This window comes from Trachemys scripta, chromosome 5, assembly GCF_013100865.1.
Source record: "Trachemys scripta elegans isolate TJP31775 chromosome 5, CAS_Tse_1.0, whole genome shotgun sequence".
In the NCBI taxonomy this organism is placed as follows: Eukaryota; Metazoa; Chordata; order Testudines; family Emydidae; genus Trachemys; species Trachemys scripta.
The window spans coordinates 68,227,699-68,247,626 of NC_048302.1; the positions used below are offsets into that span (position 1 = coordinate 68,227,699).

The window sequence follows — 19,928 nt, forward strand, 5'->3', positions numbered from 1 at the left end:
TCTCTGAACACTGGAGGAATCCAATAGGAGATAGCTTCTTTGCTCGCAGCTCCAACCCCTTTTCAATCAGCCTTGTCCCAAAAGCTCTGTGTAAGATTTTCTCAGGGCTATGCTCTGAGTGCTTGTTCAGGTTGTCACTGACTTTCTTCTCCTTCTCTGTATCCTGGTCCAATCTTAACAGTTAGGTCAACATAGCGACAGTGCTCAGGGGTGTGAAAAATCCACATCCATCAGCACCACAGCTATGTCAACCTAATCGATCTAGCTACCATTGCTTACGGAGGTAAAGTTCCTGCAGTGCCATAGCTGTAGTGTACGCAGGGCCTCTGTCTGTTTCTGTGGTGTTTTTCTTTCTGCTTCTCTCTCTCTCTCTCTCTCTCTGTCTCATTCTCTCTGACACGCACATCTCTATTAAAACCAATACTCAACCAACCCTCTCTCCCGTATAGTTCGAATTCCTGAGAGGTCTCACATGTGCCTTTGTTTTTGGGCAGTGAAATGTATGAGTTTTTTCTGGGAAGTGTGCCTGTCTTTTGGGTGGGGCTGCTATTGTTTTATAGAAGTGCTATAGTATTTCTTACCACTCTCTTAAATGAAAGGTGGCGGTTACATGTTATCTTGCCTTGACCTCACCAAGCCTAAGCCTTGGGTGACCACAGTCCTTCCATGCAAGCTCCCATGTGCTGTGCAAAACTGAAATAGTGCTGGCACAGTGGCAGCATAACACCCCTCTTTTCATGAAACTTGCATAACTTTCTTGGGCTTATTATAGGTTATACCTTTTTGGACATCTGTGTGCCAGTTAGTGCGTGGGATGATTGGGACCTAGATATATTTTGCTAAGCTGCTTCTTGAATTTAGTGATTTAAAATATGAAATTGTAGCATGTGATATGAAAGCTTTGTTTCTTAATGTATTGTTGTATATTAGTCACTTGTGACTTGCTTCTCAAAATAGCCTGTATGTGGAAATTGTTAGTGTTTTAAACAGTAACCTATCCATTTCCCCACTCTATTAATTTACTTTCAGTAACAGAATCTAAAATGTTTCAAGCAGAAAGAGTCCAATTATAGTCTTCTGCATCAATTCACTTGTTTTCGTATTGGTTTCTGACAGTTCATTTCTACTATATCAGCTTAATAAACACTAAAATTATAGTTCAAGACTATATATAAGGAATGACCTCCTGCCCCTATCCTGGAAACATGACTGCAGTTGATAGAAATATTTTCAGGTAATTACCTGATATTTGGTATCTCCATTTTATTATTAATTTTAAAAGATCCAGCACCAGTAGTTGACAAGTTAGTTATGTATTGACAGGAAGATGGACTGAGATGCTTTAACACAATTAGAATCTTTTTCCATCTTTATCATCTATGAATCCTAAATTCCAATTAATTTTAAATGTTCCTGGCAACAGAAAAAAATCATGCTCTCCTGGTTTGTGCTATCATCCCATTAACATTTTCACAATAGGAGAAAAGTTTCACTTTTAAATAAAAACCAAAACCCCAGGTCTAAACACCCCAAAGTGTGTGAATGTTTGGAATCTGACCTGGATCCAGTTACGTATTTTGCAAAGCGTTTCTCTTTATAATGGGCTACACCAAAATCAGAGATCCGAAAACCCTCAAAAACTGGGGTGTTGAAAATCCAGCACTGAGCCAGTATCAGAGGTTACAGTGGCATTTTGCTACTTCATCAGGCTGTAGATGGGAACCCTGGTGTGCTACTGTTTTAAAAATGCAGAGGCTGACTGAAGTGTTCAGTTCCCCACTGCTTGAACTGAATAAGTATATCCTTGTCTACACTAGAAAATTTAACCATTATTTTCAGTAGTGAATCCCTTGTACAAATACTGACAATGGTTTTGATGCTAGTGCAGACTAGACAAAACCATTTTCAATCACTCCAGATAGAGGGACTGAGACTTTCTGAAAGTGTGATCATGCTTTCTGCAATGGTATGGAGAACAGCTTTGTTCTTTGTATACCAGCATTTAAACAGTTGTTTTCCCATCAGGAGGCCACACTGTTGAAAAGTGCTTTCAGTGCTGGTTCAGTTTCCCAGTGTAAAGCAGGCTCTGGGGCTGACTAGTCTTTCGGAAACAGTATTGCCATGTCATTTTCCAGCTATGCAAGGAAGAGAAAACTTTGTTACACACTATGTATTCACAAACAGTAACATGGGTTAATTATAATGCTGAGGCTACACCACTCTAGTTAAGATTGCATCACAACTTTCCTTAAATGTTGACCTTTCTAAGGGGTCTATACTGCAAATAGACACCCGGGGCCTATGCCACCTGACTTGGGCTCACAATAAGGGGCTGTTTAATTGTGGTGTAGACATTCAGGCTCATACTGCCTGCCACCTGAGTTCTGGGACTTTCCCACCTTGCAGGGTCCTAGAGCCTGGGCTCCAGCCAAAGCCCAAACATTTATACTGCAGCTAAACAGACCCTTAGCTTGAGCCCTGTGAGCTTGAGTCAGTTGGCATGGGCAAGCCATGGGCTTTTACTTGCAGTCTAGACATACCCTAAGTCCTTTAAAATCAACATGCTTAGTCAGATTCCTTTGATATTTGGTGTGCCTCAGGAGAGTAGGGGATATGGTTAGTGATCCTAATTTGGGATCATATAAACTGGGGTTAAAGAGACATACGATCCTCCAAAACATTTTCCAAAAAGTTTTTAAATTTCTTTTTTGCAGAGCAAGGGGTCAAACTATTGATGTGGTGTGAGTCAAAATGGGCTCAATCTGTCATGTTTTACCCAAGGCAGTGCATGGCATCCACTAAATCTTTGGGCGATTAAATTGAGCCTGGTATTTAAGGATGTTCACTTCTTTGCTTGCGCAGATGTGCAGTCTGGAAGGATTACAGTGCATATGCACCAGTAAAGAAAAAAAAACGAGAGCATTTCTATGCAGCTATTTTATATTTGCCTGGGTAGTTTAATGCCTTTGCCCCCGTGAACACCCAACCATTGATGTATCTAATCCAAACTTTGTACACCTGTACAATAAAGATTGAATAACTCATGTTGCTTGATACATGAGTTCTCTGTTGTCACATATTTTTAATTTATGGGGAGGCTTACTGTGAACACAGTAGAATAGTCAGCAGGCAGTCTGACCAACATTTTTGTTATGGGGAGGAGCTAGAGGACTTCTGAGGGGAGGTAGGGACCGGGAAAGGGAGAGGGGTTGCAGCTGAGAAGGGGTGGGAAATGGAAACAGGTGGTAGGCAAGCCTTGGATTGGTGGTTTTTGAGAAAATCTATACTTTACTAGCCTCTGCTTGCAGTGTGTGGGTGGGGGGCGAGCTAAATTGTAGGGGGGAACACAGTGAATGGGTCAGAGCCATAGCTTGGGGGGACCACTTAAGCTGGGCTGGTGGTGCTCAGCCTATGGGAGGCAGTGCTGGCTGTTTCAGTATGCAAATTGTGGGACATGATATGAACAGCTGCCTAAATGACTACTAACTTCTACCAATAACGTATCTTTTCCTAGGCAATTCAGTGGCAAAACTCTACATTAACACAGAGTTAAAGTTGCTTGGTGGTATGTCACCACCTTGCAGAATGCTCAGTTAAGTGAAACTCAAACTTCTGAAAACCTTCAACCCGGCCCTTTTTCAGCAGGGCCCCAATATGTCCTGTTAAATACATATCTTTACTCTGCCAACCCTACAGGTGCTGAAATGTGCAAGCTCTTTATCTTGTTTTACTATCCATTCTCTCTGACCCAGAGGAATGGCCTGAGAAAAAGTTAGAGATCAAAGACAAAACGAGGCTGGGGACTGTAAACTAAGAACCTGCTCCTTTTGTTTTTGGTTTCTCCTGCATTTGGAGAAGCAGAACTTGATACCTCTTTGTAAATAAACAAAGTTGCATCAAAAAAAATACCAGACTCTATCAATTTGTACTTACAACTGGAATGTCCCTAGGGCCCTGAAATTTGACCACCCATTCAGGTCGAAAAGGGGCAACAGTATGTACAGTGCACACCCCCCTTTCCCTTTCACTCTTGCTCAACTAGTCATGCCTTCTTTACAGGCGCTGTTATCATGTTTGTTGTATTGTCATTGCTAACTTTGCTTGCTATTTTGTATATGTGTTATGTTGGCACCCACTTCAGCACCATTTCAACTCCTATTTGAACTAATGCTTGAGAAAAAAATCAAAAACAAACATTTAAACTTTTGCCATAGAACTGACCCTCAGATCACAACAACGTGAGTTAGAAGAACGATTGTATGACTTCAACTAAGCTTCTGCATTATTATTGATAACTGTGGTAACAACACGAAGAATATAGTTTAAAAAAAATTAGAATATCAGGTTCACAGCTTGAATTTCATGAGTTTGGACAGGGTAGGTGAGATCCTGACCCTACTGAAGTCAATGTCAAAAACTCATTGACTTCAGAAAGGGCAGGATTTTACCCAGATATTTTAAAATCTTAATGGTTTAATAAAAAATGTTACTTTCTTGTATTGTGTTGCAGGGGATTTCCAAAGAAAACAGGCAGAACTGCTAGGATAGCATCTGACGAAGAGATTCAAGGGACAAAAGATGCTGTCATACAAGACCTGGAAAGAAAACTTCGTTTCAAGGAAGAACTTTTGAACAATGGCCAGCCGGTATTTAAACCTAACATGTAACGGGGGGATTGGGCATAGTTTCTCAGATAATTTATTATTTGTATTACAATAGTGCCCAGAGGCTCCATCAGGATTAGGGCCATTGCACTAAGCATAGACCCTGCCTCAAAAACCTTACAATCTAATTTTAAGACAAGACAAAACAAGTGGGTGTAACAAACAATTGGAAGAAATGCTGATAGGAAGCATGTGGTTACAGATTAGCCATGTGCACATCTACAAGGTTTTGAGCCAATTATTTCTCTATGCATTGTAAGACATAAATAAAATTAGTCTCTAATTTACTTTTGAGAAAGTTCACCTGTTGTTCAGACACACCAACTTTCCCAAACCTTGTATGAATTTTTCAGTTAAGGGATTGTTTTAAGTGTCTTTGAAACCTTAGTAGTCTAAGAATCAGCTACTGACATCTTTCTTGTGATTTATTTTAAATAATGAAGGTTATTTATATGCTGTAGATTATCATCCCCATTTTGTAAATGAAGGGCAAAATTTTCAAAAGCATCTAAGTGATATAGAAGTCATTGAAATCTCATTGATAATCAACGGATCTTAGGTTTCTTGGGGTATATCTACACTGGAAAAAAAAAGACCTATGGCAGTGAGTCTCAGAGCCTAAGTCAATTCAGGTTATGGGGCTAAAAATAGCAGTGTAGATGTTCTCACTTGGGCTGGAGCCTGGGCTTTGAGACCTGCTGTTCCTGCTTGTTTCTCCTCTGAGGTAATAATTGTGTTTGGGAGTATAATTGCTTTCTGTGGAAATTATGTTGATGACACAAATAAGAGTAATAACTTAAGAGGAGATGGATTTTTAAGAAATAAAGATCCTGTTTTCATCTTAGCAATACATTTGAGCAGTACAGAAAATATGACATAGAAGCTAACTTATTGCTAAACTGAATGATTCTCAGATTTTCCCATGGGAACACTGGTTGTTCTTTAAGTTACCTGCTGTGTGGTTTTTAAAAGAGAAAAAATAACTTTCCTTTACTTCCCCTTCCCCTTCTCCACTTTCCTTTCCTCCCACTCCCTTTTTTTGTTTTATTTTTGTTCAGAGGTTAACTTATGAGGAGAAGATGGCACGTCGACTACTGGGTGCTGACAATGCTGCAACTGTCTTTAATATACAGGAACCAGACGAAGAGCCCACTACACAGGTGCTACATAACTCTGCACTTGCACAGTAAAATAATCATTTCCTTTCCACTGCTCCTTTCAGACAACATTCTACTAGAGAGCTCCATATGGTAGGATAGACAAGACAGGACGGATTTGACTAAAGAAGTTGTGAGTTATACACAAAAGCAATCAAGTGGAGAATACCATGCTTATTGCTCAGTTTTTCCACACTGAATAAGATGAAAGGATTCTCAAATGTCTGCTTCCTACTTTGAGCTTCATTTCTTTTTATCCTATCCTATCCTGACCCTTCAGTTTCTCAAGGCAAAAATACATCCTCTGTTATCTTGAGACTAACTTGTCTTTTATGCATGTAATCTGTACTGTTGTGTGCAAACCAAAATCAGAAGTGTAGCAGAAAGTCTGTTTAAAAAGCCAAGTAACCCATTTTTGCTCTGTTGCCAGTGTTGCTGTTCAGCCATTTGTTTGTTTATGTTACCACATGCAGTACTTTCTTCTGAAAGAACTCCCAGAAATTGTAGTGGATTCCTCTTGATCTTCTTACTGCTAGCCTTCATTTTCTTTCTGCCCTTACAGGAAGCTTGCTCTCTTGATGCTTCTATAAAGAGTCCTGTGGATAATCAAAAGGTTTTCATCTTTCTTCTTTCTTGCTTTTTTTAATCTATTGACTTTTTGTCTCCTGTACCTTTCACCTTTACCCTCCTTCTTTAATAACACTGCAGTGGTCAAACATTAATAACTTATTTCTGGGTGCACTTACACACACGGTGTTTAATTTAATATTTAGTAAGCAACTGCAGACAAATTAACTTTAACAACACTACCATTATAGCTCTGTACAAATGTCTTTCCCCAGTAATTCTGAGATCCATTGACGCAAGATGCTTTGCATCCTGCATTGGCTCATCTAAGTAATGTAGAATCAGATAATTGGATAAAATTTCATGGGAAAATTTGTAAAGAAATAGGTAAAAATGTTTGTTATAACCAAAATCCAACTTTTCTCTCACTTTTTTCCTGCACAAAGTGATCATTATTTTCTATAACCAAGTCAGGGGGTAGCGATGAGGGGCTTAATGTCATCAGCCAGATCAAATTCATTTGTAGAGGGAGGATCTATGAAAGGAGACTTTACATGAGATACCAATAGTAATAAGAAAAAGAATGGTTAGAAAGAATATAAAACCTACAAAAGGGTGTTCTCGTTTCTACAGCCTAAGAAAATCAATGATAAATAAAGATTTCTGCTGCTGTTTAGTCTTCAGTTCACTTACCATAAAGCCCACGTCAAATATGTCTAGATGCAGAGTATGGGTATCAGTAGACGTGAGAAAAATATGGCCGTTGTCGTCATATGCCATATGTTGATTTCACACTAAACAGTCCCTATATATATAGAAATATATATAGGGAATGTTTAGTGTGAAATAAACAATATACTGTATTGTGTGTGTGTGTGTGTCTGTGTTGTCGTCGTATGCCATATGTTTATTTCACACTGAACATTCCCTATATATATAGGGAATGTTCAGTGTGAAATAAACAATATAGTGTATAGTGTGTGTTTGTGTGTGTGTGTCACTGTTTTTTAAACAAGGGCAATCTGTGGCAGCAACTGGGTTGGGGCTGGAGACGTGAGAAAAATATGGCAGTTGTAGTCATATACCAGTAATGTAGTTTTGTCACTGCTCAGAGAGAATGTAAACAAAATAATGGTATTTTTATTGTACTACTTGCAGTAAGGTTCTTCACAAACTCCAGCTGTGAACCATATGGTCTCCTGGCCATCTGGAGACAAACCCCACCCTAAATTTGCCTACACCCTCCAGGAAAAATCAGTGTTTTTTTCTTTGTGAACTGTTTAAGAATATATGATTTTATGCTTTGTGTGTTTGGGGAAAAAAAGAGAGAGGAAGAAAAGCAACCAATGGCTTTCTTTCTTTCCTTCTTATGAATTAGACCCTAGGACAACATAAAATAAAATGTATGCCTAGTACCAGATATTTTCATTGTTTTATAACGAACTCATTTTGGGCACAAATTGTTTTTTTTCTTCTACATAATACAATTTCTTTATATATGTAAGATCCTAACCAATTATCAAAGACCTAGGGAAAGAAATTCATTAGAATCATATCATACTATGTAGTAAATGACGACAGATACTAACATGAGCCTTTCTTGTCCGGTAGGAGTATAAAGTCTCCAGCTTTGAGCAAAGACTGATCAGTGAGATTGAATACCGCCTGGAGAGGTCTCCTGTGGAGGAATCGGATGATGAGGTGCAGCATGGAGACAAGTCCACTGATAACAGTGTGGCACCATATTTTGAGATGAAGCTGAAACATTACAAAATCTTTGAAGGAATGTCAGTCACATTTACATGCAGAGTGGCTGGAAATCCAAAGCCAAAGGTGAGAGGATGGAGGAAATCTCTTTAGAAGTGTGGAAACTTCTGATTATTGTATTGGTTATCTCTGTAATAACAAGTGTTCTATGTATTATAAGAATATTAAGTTTTCTGTCTGGGGGCAGGTCCTCAGGTGGCATCTTCTTCTTAGCATATGTGCAATGTGCCTCAGGTGCCACATGAACTTCATCACCAAATTTGTCCACTGGTTGGCTAATTAGCTTCCACAGCCTGGGCAGCTGGGTACTGATGGGGAGTGCAACGTGAACGCTGATCCATGCCCCCCAATCAGGTGGCAGAAATTGTCATGGCTCTATTGAAGCTAGTGAAGTTATGGTGATTTGCATCAGCTGAGGGTCTGCATCTTGGGGTTTATCTCTAAAGATGCACAGCTAACCATCTCCCAGTCACCTTAGCCATATATAATGGGGGTAAAATTTTCCAAAGCACCTAAGAACCATTTTCAAAAGTGATTTAGGAGCTTAATTGTCATTGAAAGTCAATGAGACTTAGGTCACTTTTGAAAATGGGACTTAGATTCCTAGGTTACTTACAAAAATTGTCCCATATGTTTCTGATACATTGTAATGGTGCTCCTCATGTTTCTGTAATTTTTATTTTTTAATGACAGAAGCTTGTTGTTCATCTGAAAATCTTCTCAAAGGCCACCATACCTTCCAGTGAAGTCTTGTCAAAGGAAACTTTCATTGGGCAAAGATTTCTGCCAAGCATCACTGTCTTCTTTTAGATTTTTAAAGTTCAAAAAATAACAATATAGCATCTCCTGGTTTGAAGTATCAGGGGGTAGCCGTGTTAGTCTGTATCTACAAAAACAACAAGGAGTCTGGTGGCACCTTAAAGACTAACAGATTTATTTGGGCATAAGCTTTCGTGAGTAAAAACCTCACTTCTTCGGATGCATAGAGTGAAAGTTACAGATGCAGGCATTATATACTGACACATGGAGAGCAGGGAGTTACTTCACAAGTGGAGAACCAGTGTTGACAGAGCCAATTCAATCAGGGTGGATGTAGTCCACTCCCAATAATAGATGAGGAGGTGTCAATTCCAGAAGAGGAAAAGCTGCTTCTGTAGTGAGCCAGCCACTCCCAGTCCCTATTCAAGCCCAGATTAATGGTGTTGAATTTGCAAATGAATTTTAGTTCAGCTGTTTCTCTTTGAAGTCTGTTTCTGAAGTTTTTTTGTTCAATGATAGTGACTTTTAAATCTGTAATAGAATGACCAGGGAGATTGAAGTGTTCACTTACTGGCTTATGTATGTTACCATTCCTGATGTCCGATTTGTGTCCATTTATTCTTTTGCGGAGGGACTGTCCGGTTTGGCCAATGTACATGGCAGAGGGGCATTGTTGGCACATGATGGCATATATGACATTAGTGGATGTGCAGGTGAATGAGCCCCTGATGGTGTGGCTGATGTGGTTGGGTCCTGTGATGCTGTTTCCAGAGTAGATATGGGGACAGAGTAGGCAACGAGGTTTGCTACAGGGATAGGTTCCTGGGTTGATGTTTCTGTGGTGTGGTGTGTAGTTGCTGGTGAGTATTTGCTTCAGGTTGGGGGGTTGTCTGTAAGCGAGGACTGGCCTGCCTCCCAAGGTCTGTGAGAGTGAGGGATCATTTTCTAGGATAGGTTGTAGATCGTGGATAATGCGCTGGAGAGGTTTTAGCTGGGGGCTGTATGTGATGGCCAGTGGTGTTCTGTTATTGTCCTTGTTGGGCCTGTCCTGCAGTAGGTGATTTCTGGGTACCCGTCTTGCTCTGTCAATCTGTTTCCTCACTTCCCCAGGTGGGTATTGTAGTTTTACGAATGCTTGATAAAGATCTTGTAGGTGTTTGTCTCTGTCTGAGGGGTTGGAGCAAATTCGGTTGTATCTTAGGGCTTGGCTGTAGACAATGGATCGTGTGATGTGTCTTGGATGGAAGCTGGAGGCATGTAGGTACGTATAGCGGTCAGTAGGTTTCCGGTATAGGGTGGTGTTTATGTGACCATCAATTATTTGTATTGTAGTGTCCAGGAAGTGGATCTCTTGTGTGGACTGGTCCAGGCTGAGGTTGATGGTGGGGTGGAAATTGTTGAAGTCCAGGTGGAATTCTTCAAGGGCCTCCTTTCCGTGGGTCCATATGATGAAGATGTCATCAATATAGCGCAAGTAGAGGAGGGGCATTAGGGGACGAGAGCTGAGGAAGCGTTGTTCTAAGTCAGCCATAAAAATGTTGGCATACTGTGGGGCCATGCGAGTACCCATAGCAGTGCCACTGACTTGAAGGTATAAGTTGTCCCCAAATCTGAAGTGGTTGTGGGTGAGGACAAAGTCACAAAGCTCAGCCACCAGGCTTGCTGTGGCCTCATCAGGGATACTGTTCCTGACAGCTTGTAGTCCATCTCCTGGTTTGGTGCACAGCACTCAGGATGGGTTTCCTTTGAGAAAATGTTAAAATGTTAAATCTCTGTTGATACTAGGTAATTAGTGTGGAGGAAAATGTCCTGTTTAGTAGGCTGTGCTTAGTAATTTTAATGATTAACCAGTAATCTACTGACCTATTTAGGTAACTGGAAAACAAAAGCAGCACTGGTTCTTTGTTGGCTTCATTCATAAAGCAAGTACCTTCATAATTGTCCTGAAGGGTAGGGGAAGATGGGAGGAAAGCAGTAATGTGCGGCAGGTTGTCACAGTGTCCCCTTGTGGCTAGATACTGTTTTTCATTTAGATTATTCCATTGAAGCCCAGCCTTCACAGCAGTGAAGGCCAGATTGGTAAACTGCCAGAAATGCAAGGGACTACATAATTTACATAATAAATGTATTAGGATTTTAGTTTGAGGAAAATTATACATTTTTAAAAGGTGTTTATAGAGTGCTATTAGCATGCAGTGTTACACAAAATTATAGAAAGACTAAATGTGTTTGGAGTGTTGCCAGGGAAGGACTAGAGTTGGGAAAACTGGTGCAGCTTCTCTGAAAGCAACTTCTTGATGTTCAGCTTTATTTCTCAGCTTTATTTTTGAACAGTTTGAGTCTGTTATGCAATGTTGTGGTCACTTTGATCCCTGCAGAGTCCAAATAGAAGAAATATCTGTTCACAAACATAAGTATTTCCAAAGAAACTTTTACAAATAGCAGCCCTCTTTATGTAACCTACGAAAGCTTTCCTGGCCTGCCACTCCTGAAGCCTTCTGATCTGTTCATTTTATCTAGAACATGCCTGTGTTTCCTACTTGTTCACCTATTCTTACTGGTAGTCTGCTTCTCTAGAAAAAGATTGAAATGAGTAGCCACAGATTGTGTATCACAGACCTAATACCTTTCCATCTCTAATAGTTTCTGTAATCCTAAAGAATGTATCCCGGTGGTTAAGTGCAGTCCATACTGGATTTCCATGTTATAGTTAACTGTAGTTGTCATTGTTGTCATCTTGGCAAATTCCAAAGGGACATCACCTTCTTGCAGTAACCAGATAACCATAGTGACATAATTAAATTGATATAATTAGACATCAGATTCAACACCCCATTGAAAAATTAGTGGAAGGTTATATCTCTGACCTCTTGATTCAGGCTGTGAGTCTGTGGACTCAGGAAGATAGAGAATAATGATATGTTTTTCTTCACAACCATCATAGTTAAATATTAGTGTGTGATTTCCAAAAACACTTTGCTCCCATTGAAGTCAGTTAAGCCAACATTGAGCACTGCTGAAATCTCACTTAAATAAAAAATAAAATAAAAGCTTAAATTCTTAGGAAACTGAGGGGATATTACTGGATCTCAAGAACCAACTCAGCAGGCCATGGATTACATACCCCAGGCTTCTTTTAATTTTGTATTCTCTCTCTGAAATTCAAATTTAATTCCATCTCATGTATTTGATGCTGCTGCACTTTTTAGTAGTGTAGATTGACTTTAGAATGGCTGAATCAGAAAAAGTTTTATGGTTATTTATGTTGAAGAAAATAATCCCATAGCCTTTTCAGTCTGTGTACTATTTATTCTTGTACTTCATTTCAGCTTAGTCCCACATTTGGACCTTGGGAGGCTGAGAACAATGCTTAGAATTGGCTTTCCTCAATCTAATTTTTCTGGGCAATACTTATGTGTGTACAGAATGAGAAACACAGTGATGCAAACAAGTGGGCAGCACTGCACATAGAAGAGATCAAAGAGGGAGCTTTTAATTAACCACAGGTAGTATTAAAAAAATTAAGTTTCCTAAACTAAAATGTACAAAGTTCAATGTGGTATGGGTTAGTCCATTAAGGAGCCAGGACTAACTTCAGGCCTGATCCAATTCTTATTGACTTTGATGGGCACTGATTAAGATGGGAAGATGAATCAGGACAGAAAAGTTTCCAACTACGTTAGGTTACTGTAGTTGGGTGTGTGGTCTGATGGAGAAGTGTGCTTTTTGCCCACGGCTTACGAATCACAGTTTGGGTGGACCATAGTGAACTATGGTCATTTCTTATATTTGGAGAGCATTCAATTGGCTGTTCCCTGAAAACACTGCATTCTAAATTAGTGCATTATTTGACATGGGTATGTTGTGATAGGGATATTATGCTCCATTTCTCCATTATATTAAAAATATATAAATTGAAAGTGGTCTGTCATCCTCACTGGTGGGGCTATGACCTTTTATTCAGTTTCCTTGGAGATGCTTCATGTGTGATTTGCTCAGTTGCCAGGGGTGGAATCATTTCCACTGCTGTTGGGTAACTTCTTGTCAACTGGACTTCTCTGGAATTACCAGAACATGTTCTTTCCCTTATCTGCTTAAGTATGTCAAGCTGGCAATTTTGAAATGGTTGATGGTTGAGATGAGCTCCTATACTGCCATTTCCTGATGCTGGAAATGTTGACACTGGCAAATGAAAGCCTGGAAACTATTTACTCAACTTGAATCACCTTTTTCCCAAATAGTCTGTGAAAGAATAGATTTGGGAGGAACTGTGGTGTTTCTAAAATCTGGCATTCATTATAAGGGATCTTTGTAAATAGTATTATTGGTTTGATTTTTCTTTTTTCTGAACATACCATGTAAGTTGAATACTGATGTGAAAATTCTGTCTTTAGATATGTTTCTAAAATCTGAATTTCCTTTGATTATAACTATCATGATAGTTGTTTTCTGGTTAAAGTGGGAATCAATGTGTGTGAGAGAGGAAATGTTCTTTTTGAGGGATATTTGTCTTTATGATTATGATAATTCCATACAGAGAAATATTCACCTCAAAATAGGGGTTAAGTGAGATGTGAGTATGCATAGACCTTGTACTGGCCTCTCTGCACAGGGGTGGATGTCATTCACAATTTAAAAATAACTGAATCTGCAGTACTGGTCGAAAATCACTACCATTTTTTTAATACATTCACTTACACTGTTTTTGAAATTTTATTAAAAATATACAATATCCAAATGTAAGGTCAATGACTACATAATGGTACCTTTTATTACAAGGTATCATATGAGGAAAATATTTTACTAGACAGGTGGCCCTTGTTTCCAGTAGAAATAATGATGGTACCATTACTTATAACCCACAACAGATAAGAGTTACCTTAAAAATTCACTCAGAATAAAAAGCCATAGATGGGAACTTTGTTACTACCTGGTGGAAGTGAGTATTAAGCAATCAGTGTATCAAGTTGGGACAACAGATACAGTTAATAGGTGCCTCTGCTTAATAATTCTTGGCATGTCTCTTGATTCTGTGATGAGAGAAGTGTGTTACAAAATAATTACCACTTAATGCAAGCCCAACTAATGTCAAGTAACATTATGAAACATGTGAAGCATACAAGTTAAAACTCATTTTTGCAGCTATGTCTTTGTTCAGAACCATTAGCATATGTTTATAAATGATCAAATATCTTTTGTCTCCAGTAAAAGCTCTGTCAGCAAATGAGAAAACATTACCAAATCTGTTAACACCATAGATTTTCTGCAAGCCTGCTGACAGACAAAATGGGAAACTAGTATAACCAGCTATTGAGGAAATGAAATCATTTATAGTGACATATAATGCCTGTCAATACAAGAACCAGACATAGTAATTATTTTTAAAGGAAATTTCCACTCAGTTTTCCTAGTCTATTGTATTTCAGTGAAATTTAAAAGTGTCCTTCATTCACTCCCCCAAATGAATGAATTATTGGCTTTGAAGAGTTGGCAAATATGAAGAACCTGGAAGATTGTAATCTAACTGGAATCTTGCTCTGCTTTGTCGCTTGACTGTTGCTGGAAAACTTCCGAACACATTTTTCTCACTAAATCACTGAGTTCTCACTACAGAAATAACACTCCTGACAACCTTGCCTGCCTTATGCTAATAATCCTATTGGTTTCATGATTAGGGGAAGAAAAATTTCACTCTATATGTACTGTGCTGTAAAAAAGAAATCCATATTCATTTATTGTTCTAACACATCAGCCTACATATAGTAAGTGGATGTAGCCCTTTTTCCTTCATCTCATAGGCAATGATAACACTGTGAACACATATATTTTCTTCTAAGTGGGAAAGTTCTTTGAATGGAAATACAGGCTGTATGGCAGGGCCTAGAGAGAAACAATGAGAAAGAAAGAGAGTTGACCAGAGGTTCAGGTTTGAACACAAATTACCCTCTCCTGATAGGGTTTTGTTGTTCTGGTTAAACCCAGATTGACACCAACTTGGTAAGTCTGTAGCTACGTTCCATCCATGCACTTACACAAGCAGTAAACTCAAAAGAAGAAGCCATACAGGGTAGCTCTTCTATTCTTCCTATAGCTTCCTGGCCTGGCTTTTGGTCTGCACAGCCTTCTTGACCTCCCTGTGTAAGGTATGTGCATAGGCTAACCTGCTCCTGATTTGCTTCTGGCCACTAGTGATTCCCTCAGCTCCTTCTGATCCTCAGCTGGGAATTAACCCACAAAGCCCTTTGTCTGGGTTGGTGGAGCCTTCCAAGGACATCTATACTCCTTGTACTCACTGTTGCAGCCTGTCAGGGATAGAAAGAAAATGGAAAAAGTCAAAGGTTTTAGACTTATTTTGCCCCCCAACTTTTTTCTACAGATATTAAGGTAAGGGAGAGCAGAGGGAGAACTTCCCCTCCCTTCTTGTCTGGTTGATGAAGTGAGGACATGAGAGGAGCTTGTTTCTGGAGCTCCCAGTTTTTCCCACCAGTCAGAGGAGCACCTAATGGCAGAATTATGGCCCCAGATGCAAGTTCTCTATTCGCCTCCTCTCCAAAGGAAGATATTTCTCCAGGCTAGCTCCAGAGGAAGGAAATTGCTCCAGCAGCTCCCTCTTCCCTTGAGGAGAGAGAGGGAAGGAAACACAAATACATCATAGATTTGACATAAAATCTCTTTTGCAGCATATATTTCAGGGTAGAGCTCCAGGCCCTCTCCTTTTTGTTTTTGAATCAGTACAGATTCTCCAGCCTAGCAGACACTGAGGAGCATCAGGGATGTAGCGCATCCCAGCACACTTTTACTTTGCTTGCTGCTGATTCCTTTGTGGGATAAGAACCCCTGTTAAATGCATTTATTTTCTTGACCCAATTCTCTTCTTTTTGCTGCCTCTCATCACCACAAAATGATGCAGCACCACATTCCTGTTTAATGTGGCACCAATTGGCAGGGTCTGGGGACCGTTGCCCAGGCCACTGGACAGTCCCCCTGTCCCCAGGGCCTCCCCAGCAGCAGCTGGTGTGGCTGTGCCGGGGGCCACCTGAGCAGCTGGCCCCAGAGCCAGCTGTTTGGGCAGCCCTTGGGTCAGCCACACTGGCCCCTGCATAAGTCATGGAAAGTCACAGAATCCGTGACTTCCACAACCTCCAGGACAGACATGGAGCCCTAATTATAGGTAATTGAAATTTAATGGTGAGTGGCATTTTGTAATAAAACTAGGCCAGATACAGGGGTGAACAATTTTCAGAAATAAACGCCTTAAGTTAAGCTCCTAAACCCATATTCAGGCACTTAAGTTAAGTGACATCTTTTTCAGAAATGTTGAGCATTCATTGACTTCAACAGAAGCTGCTGAGCGGTCAGCATCTTTGAAAAAGACGCCATGTATTTAGAAGCCTAAATATGGGCTTAGGCCTCTTAGGCATCATGGGTAAAATATTCAAAAACACCAAAGGCCCAGATCCTCAAAGGTTTTTAGGCAATTAATCAATGGGATTTAGGTGCCTAAATACCTTTGAGGATCTGGGCCTAAGTGACTAAAGCACTTTTGAAAATTTTATATTTTTAAACTTTGGTCACAATTTCCAAATTTCCTTTTTGTGTGTGCTGGAGGCTTTTAAAAACTGTATTTATGGAATGGATACAAAAATGAAATGGATGTTTTTTTCTGGTTATATCTGTCTTGAACTCTTGTCCTATACTTAGGGCCCTACCAAATTCACAGTCCATTTTAGTTAATTTCACAGTCATAGGATTTTAAAAATTGTAAATGTCATGATTTCAGCTATTTAGTCTGAAATTTCAGTGTTGTAATTATCATAGAATCATAGAATATCAGGGTTGGAAGGGCCCTCAGGAGATCATCTAGTCCAACCCCCTGCTCAAAGCAGGACCCATCCCCAACTAAATCATCCCAGCCAGGGCTTTGTCAAGCCTGACCTTAAAAACCTCTAAGGAAGGAAATTCCACTACCTCCCTAGATAACCCATTCCAGTACTTCACCACCCTCCTAGTGAAAAAGTATTTCCTAATAATCCAACCTAAACTTTCCCCACTGCAACTTGAGACCATTACTCCTTGTTCTGTCATCTGCTACTACTGAGAACAGTCTAGATCCATCCTCTTTCGAACCCCCTTTCAGGTAGTTGAAAGCAGCTATCAAATCCCCCCTCATTCTTCTCTTCTGCAGACTAAACAATCCCAGTTCCCTCAGCTTCTCCCCATAAATCATGTGCTCCAGCTCCCTAATTATTTTTGTTGCCATCCGCTGGACTCTTTCCAATTTTTCCACATCCTTCTTGTAGTGTGGGGCCCAAAACTGGACACAGTACTCCAGATGGGGGGTGGGGGAGGGAATGATCATGTCCCTCGATCTGCTGGCAATGCCCCTATACAGCCCAAAATGCCGTTAGCCTTCTTGGCAACAAGGGCACACTGTCGACTCATATCCAGCTTCTCGTCCCCTGTAATCCCTAGGTCCTTTTCTGCAGAACTGCTGCCTAGCCACTCGGTCCCTAGTCTGTAGCAGTGCATGGGATTCTTCCGTCCTAAGTGCAGGACTCTGCACTTGTCCTTGTTGAACCTCATCAGATTTCTTTTGGCCCAATCCTCCAATTTGTCTAGATCCCTCTGTATCATATCCCTACCCTCCAGCGTATCTACCACTCCTCCCAGTTTAGTGTCATCTGCAAACTTGCTGAGGGTGCAGTCCACGCCATCCTCCAGATCATTAATGAAGATATTGAACAAAACTGGCCCCAGAACCAACCCTTGGGGCACTCCGCTTGATACCAGCTGCCAACTAGACATCAAGCCATTGATCACTACCCGTTGAGCCCCACGATCTAGCCAGGTTTCTATCCATCTTATAGTCCATTCATCCAGCCCATACTTCTTTAACTTGCTGGCAAGAATACTGTGGGAGACCATATCAAAAGCTTTGCTAAAGTTAAGGAATAACATGTCCGCTGCTTTCCCCTCATCCACAGAGCCAATTATCTTGTCATAGAAGGCAAATAAACTTGCCCTTGGTGAATCCATGCTGACTGTTCCTGATCACTTTCCTCTCCTCTAAGTGCTTCAGAATTGATTCCTTGAGGACCAGCTCCATGATTTTTCCAGGGACTGAGGTGAGGCTGACTGACCTGTAGTTCCCTGGATCCTCTTCCTTCCCTTTTTAAAAGATGGGCACTAGATTAGCCTTTTTCCAGTCATCTGGGACCTCCCCCGATCGCCATGAGTTTTCAAAGATAATGGCCAATGGCTCTGCAATCACATCCGCCAACTCCTTTAGCACCCTCGGATGCAGCGCATCCAGCCGCATGGACTTGTGCTCGTCCAGCTTTTCTAAATAGTCCCGAACCACTTCTTTCTCCATAGAGGGCTGGTCACCTCCTTTCCATGCTGTGCTGCCCGTGCAGTAGTCTGGGAGCTGACCTTGTTCATGAAGACAGAGGCAAAAAAAGTATTGAGTACATTCGTTTTTTCCACATCCTCTGTCACTAGGTTGCCTCCCTCATTCAGTAAGGGGCCCACACTTTCCTTGACTTTCTTCTTGTTGCTAACATACCTGAAGAGACCCTTCTTGTTACTCTTAACATCTCTTGCTAACTGCAACTCCAAGTGTGATTTGGCCTTCCTGATTTCACTCCTGCATGCCTGAGCAATATTTTTAGACTCCTCCCTGATCATTTGTCCAATCTTCCACTTCTTGTAAGCTTCTTTTTTGTGTTTAAGATCAGCAAGGATCTCACTGTTAAGCCAAGCTGGTCACCTGCCATACTTACTATTCTTTCTACACATCAGGATGGTTTGTTCCTGCAACCTCAATAAGGATTCTTTAAAATACAGCCTGCTCTCCTGGACTCCTTTCCCCCTCATGTTATTCTCCCAGGGGATCCTGCCCATCAGTTCCCTGAGGGAGTCAAGGTCTGCTTTTCTGAAGTCCAGGGTCCGTATTCTGCTGCTCTCCTTTCTTCCTTGTGTCAGGATCCTGAACTCTACCATCTCATGGTCATGGCCTCCCAGGTTCCCATTCACTTTTGCTTCCCCTACTAATTCTTCCCTGTTTGTGAGCAGCAGGTCAAGAAGAGCTCTGACCCTAGTCGGTTGCTCCGGCACTTGTACCAGGAAGTTGTCCCCCACACTTCCCAAAAACTTCCTGGATTGTCTGTGCACCACTGTATTGCTCTCCCAGCAGATATCAGGGTGATTGAAGTCTCCCATGAGAACCAGGGCCTGTGATCTAGTAACTTCTGTTAGTTGCCGGAAGCCTTGGGATCTTGACCCAAAAAGGAGTTGGGGGCGTGGGGTTGGCAGTACCACTACTCTTACTTCTGCACTGCTGCTGATGGTGGTGCTGCCTTCAGAGCTGGACAGCTGGAGAGCAGCAGCATGGTATGATATTGCTAGCCTTACTTCTGCACTGCTGCCTGCAGAAATGGGCCCTCAGTCAGCAGCTGCCACGCTCTGGCCACCCAGCTCTGAAGGCAGCAACGCAGAAGTAAGAGTAGCATAGTATGGTCTTGCCACCCTTACTTCTGTGCTGGTGCTGGCAGGCTACTGCCTTAAGAGCTGGGCACTTGGCCACCAGCTGCTGCTGTTTGGCCGCCCAGCTCTGAAGGTAATACAGAAGTAAGGGTGGTAATACCATAACCCCCCTGCAACTCCCTTTTGGGTCAGGACCCCCAATTTGAGAAACGCTGGACTCCCCTGTGAAATCTGTATAGTATAGGGTAAAAACACACAAAAGACCAGATTTCATGGTCTGTGACGTGTTTTTCATGGCCATGAATTTGGTAGGGCCCTTTTTATGCTACACTACAACCAGATCTTACATATTAGCCTGAGAATAAAATATATAACTATTTAAAACCCTATAGAAAGGTCCTCTCTTCTTTAATAGAGAAGTTAACCATTCTGTAGAACTTTAAGCCATTATATACACCGATATAACACAAATTCTGATATGACGCGATAAAGCAGTGTTCGGGGGGGGGGGGGGGGGGGGTGACGTTCC

The 19,928-nt window shown here is 41.0% G+C and overlaps 2 protein-coding genes across 9 annotated transcripts in view; one reads left to right on the forward strand and one right to left on the reverse strand.

Annotated features, from left to right (window-relative positions):
* PALLD (palladin, cytoskeletal associated protein) overlaps positions 1–19,928 on the forward strand; it is a 338,505-nt gene that overhangs the window by 293,768 nt on the left and 24,809 nt on the right. For 6 of the 7 annotated variants that reach the window (XM_034770761.1, XM_034770764.1, XM_034770760.1 and 3 more), the window contains 4 exons: positions 4,511–4,646; positions 5,723–5,824; positions 6,384–6,434; positions 8,000–8,221. In XM_034770761.1, coding sequence (XP_034626652.1) covers positions 4,511–4,646; positions 5,723–5,824; positions 6,384–6,434; positions 8,000–8,221 — 511 coding nt within the window. The remainder of the gene's footprint in view (positions 1–4,510; positions 4,647–5,722; positions 5,825–6,383; positions 6,435–7,999; positions 8,222–19,928) is intronic. The other variant, XM_034770763.1, reaches the window with a different exon arrangement.
* The window catches only part of CBR4 (carbonyl reductase 4), a 93,150-nt gene that overhangs the window by 10,082 nt on the left and 63,140 nt on the right, over positions 1–19,928 (reverse strand). The gene's annotated exons all lie outside the window — the stretch shown is intronic.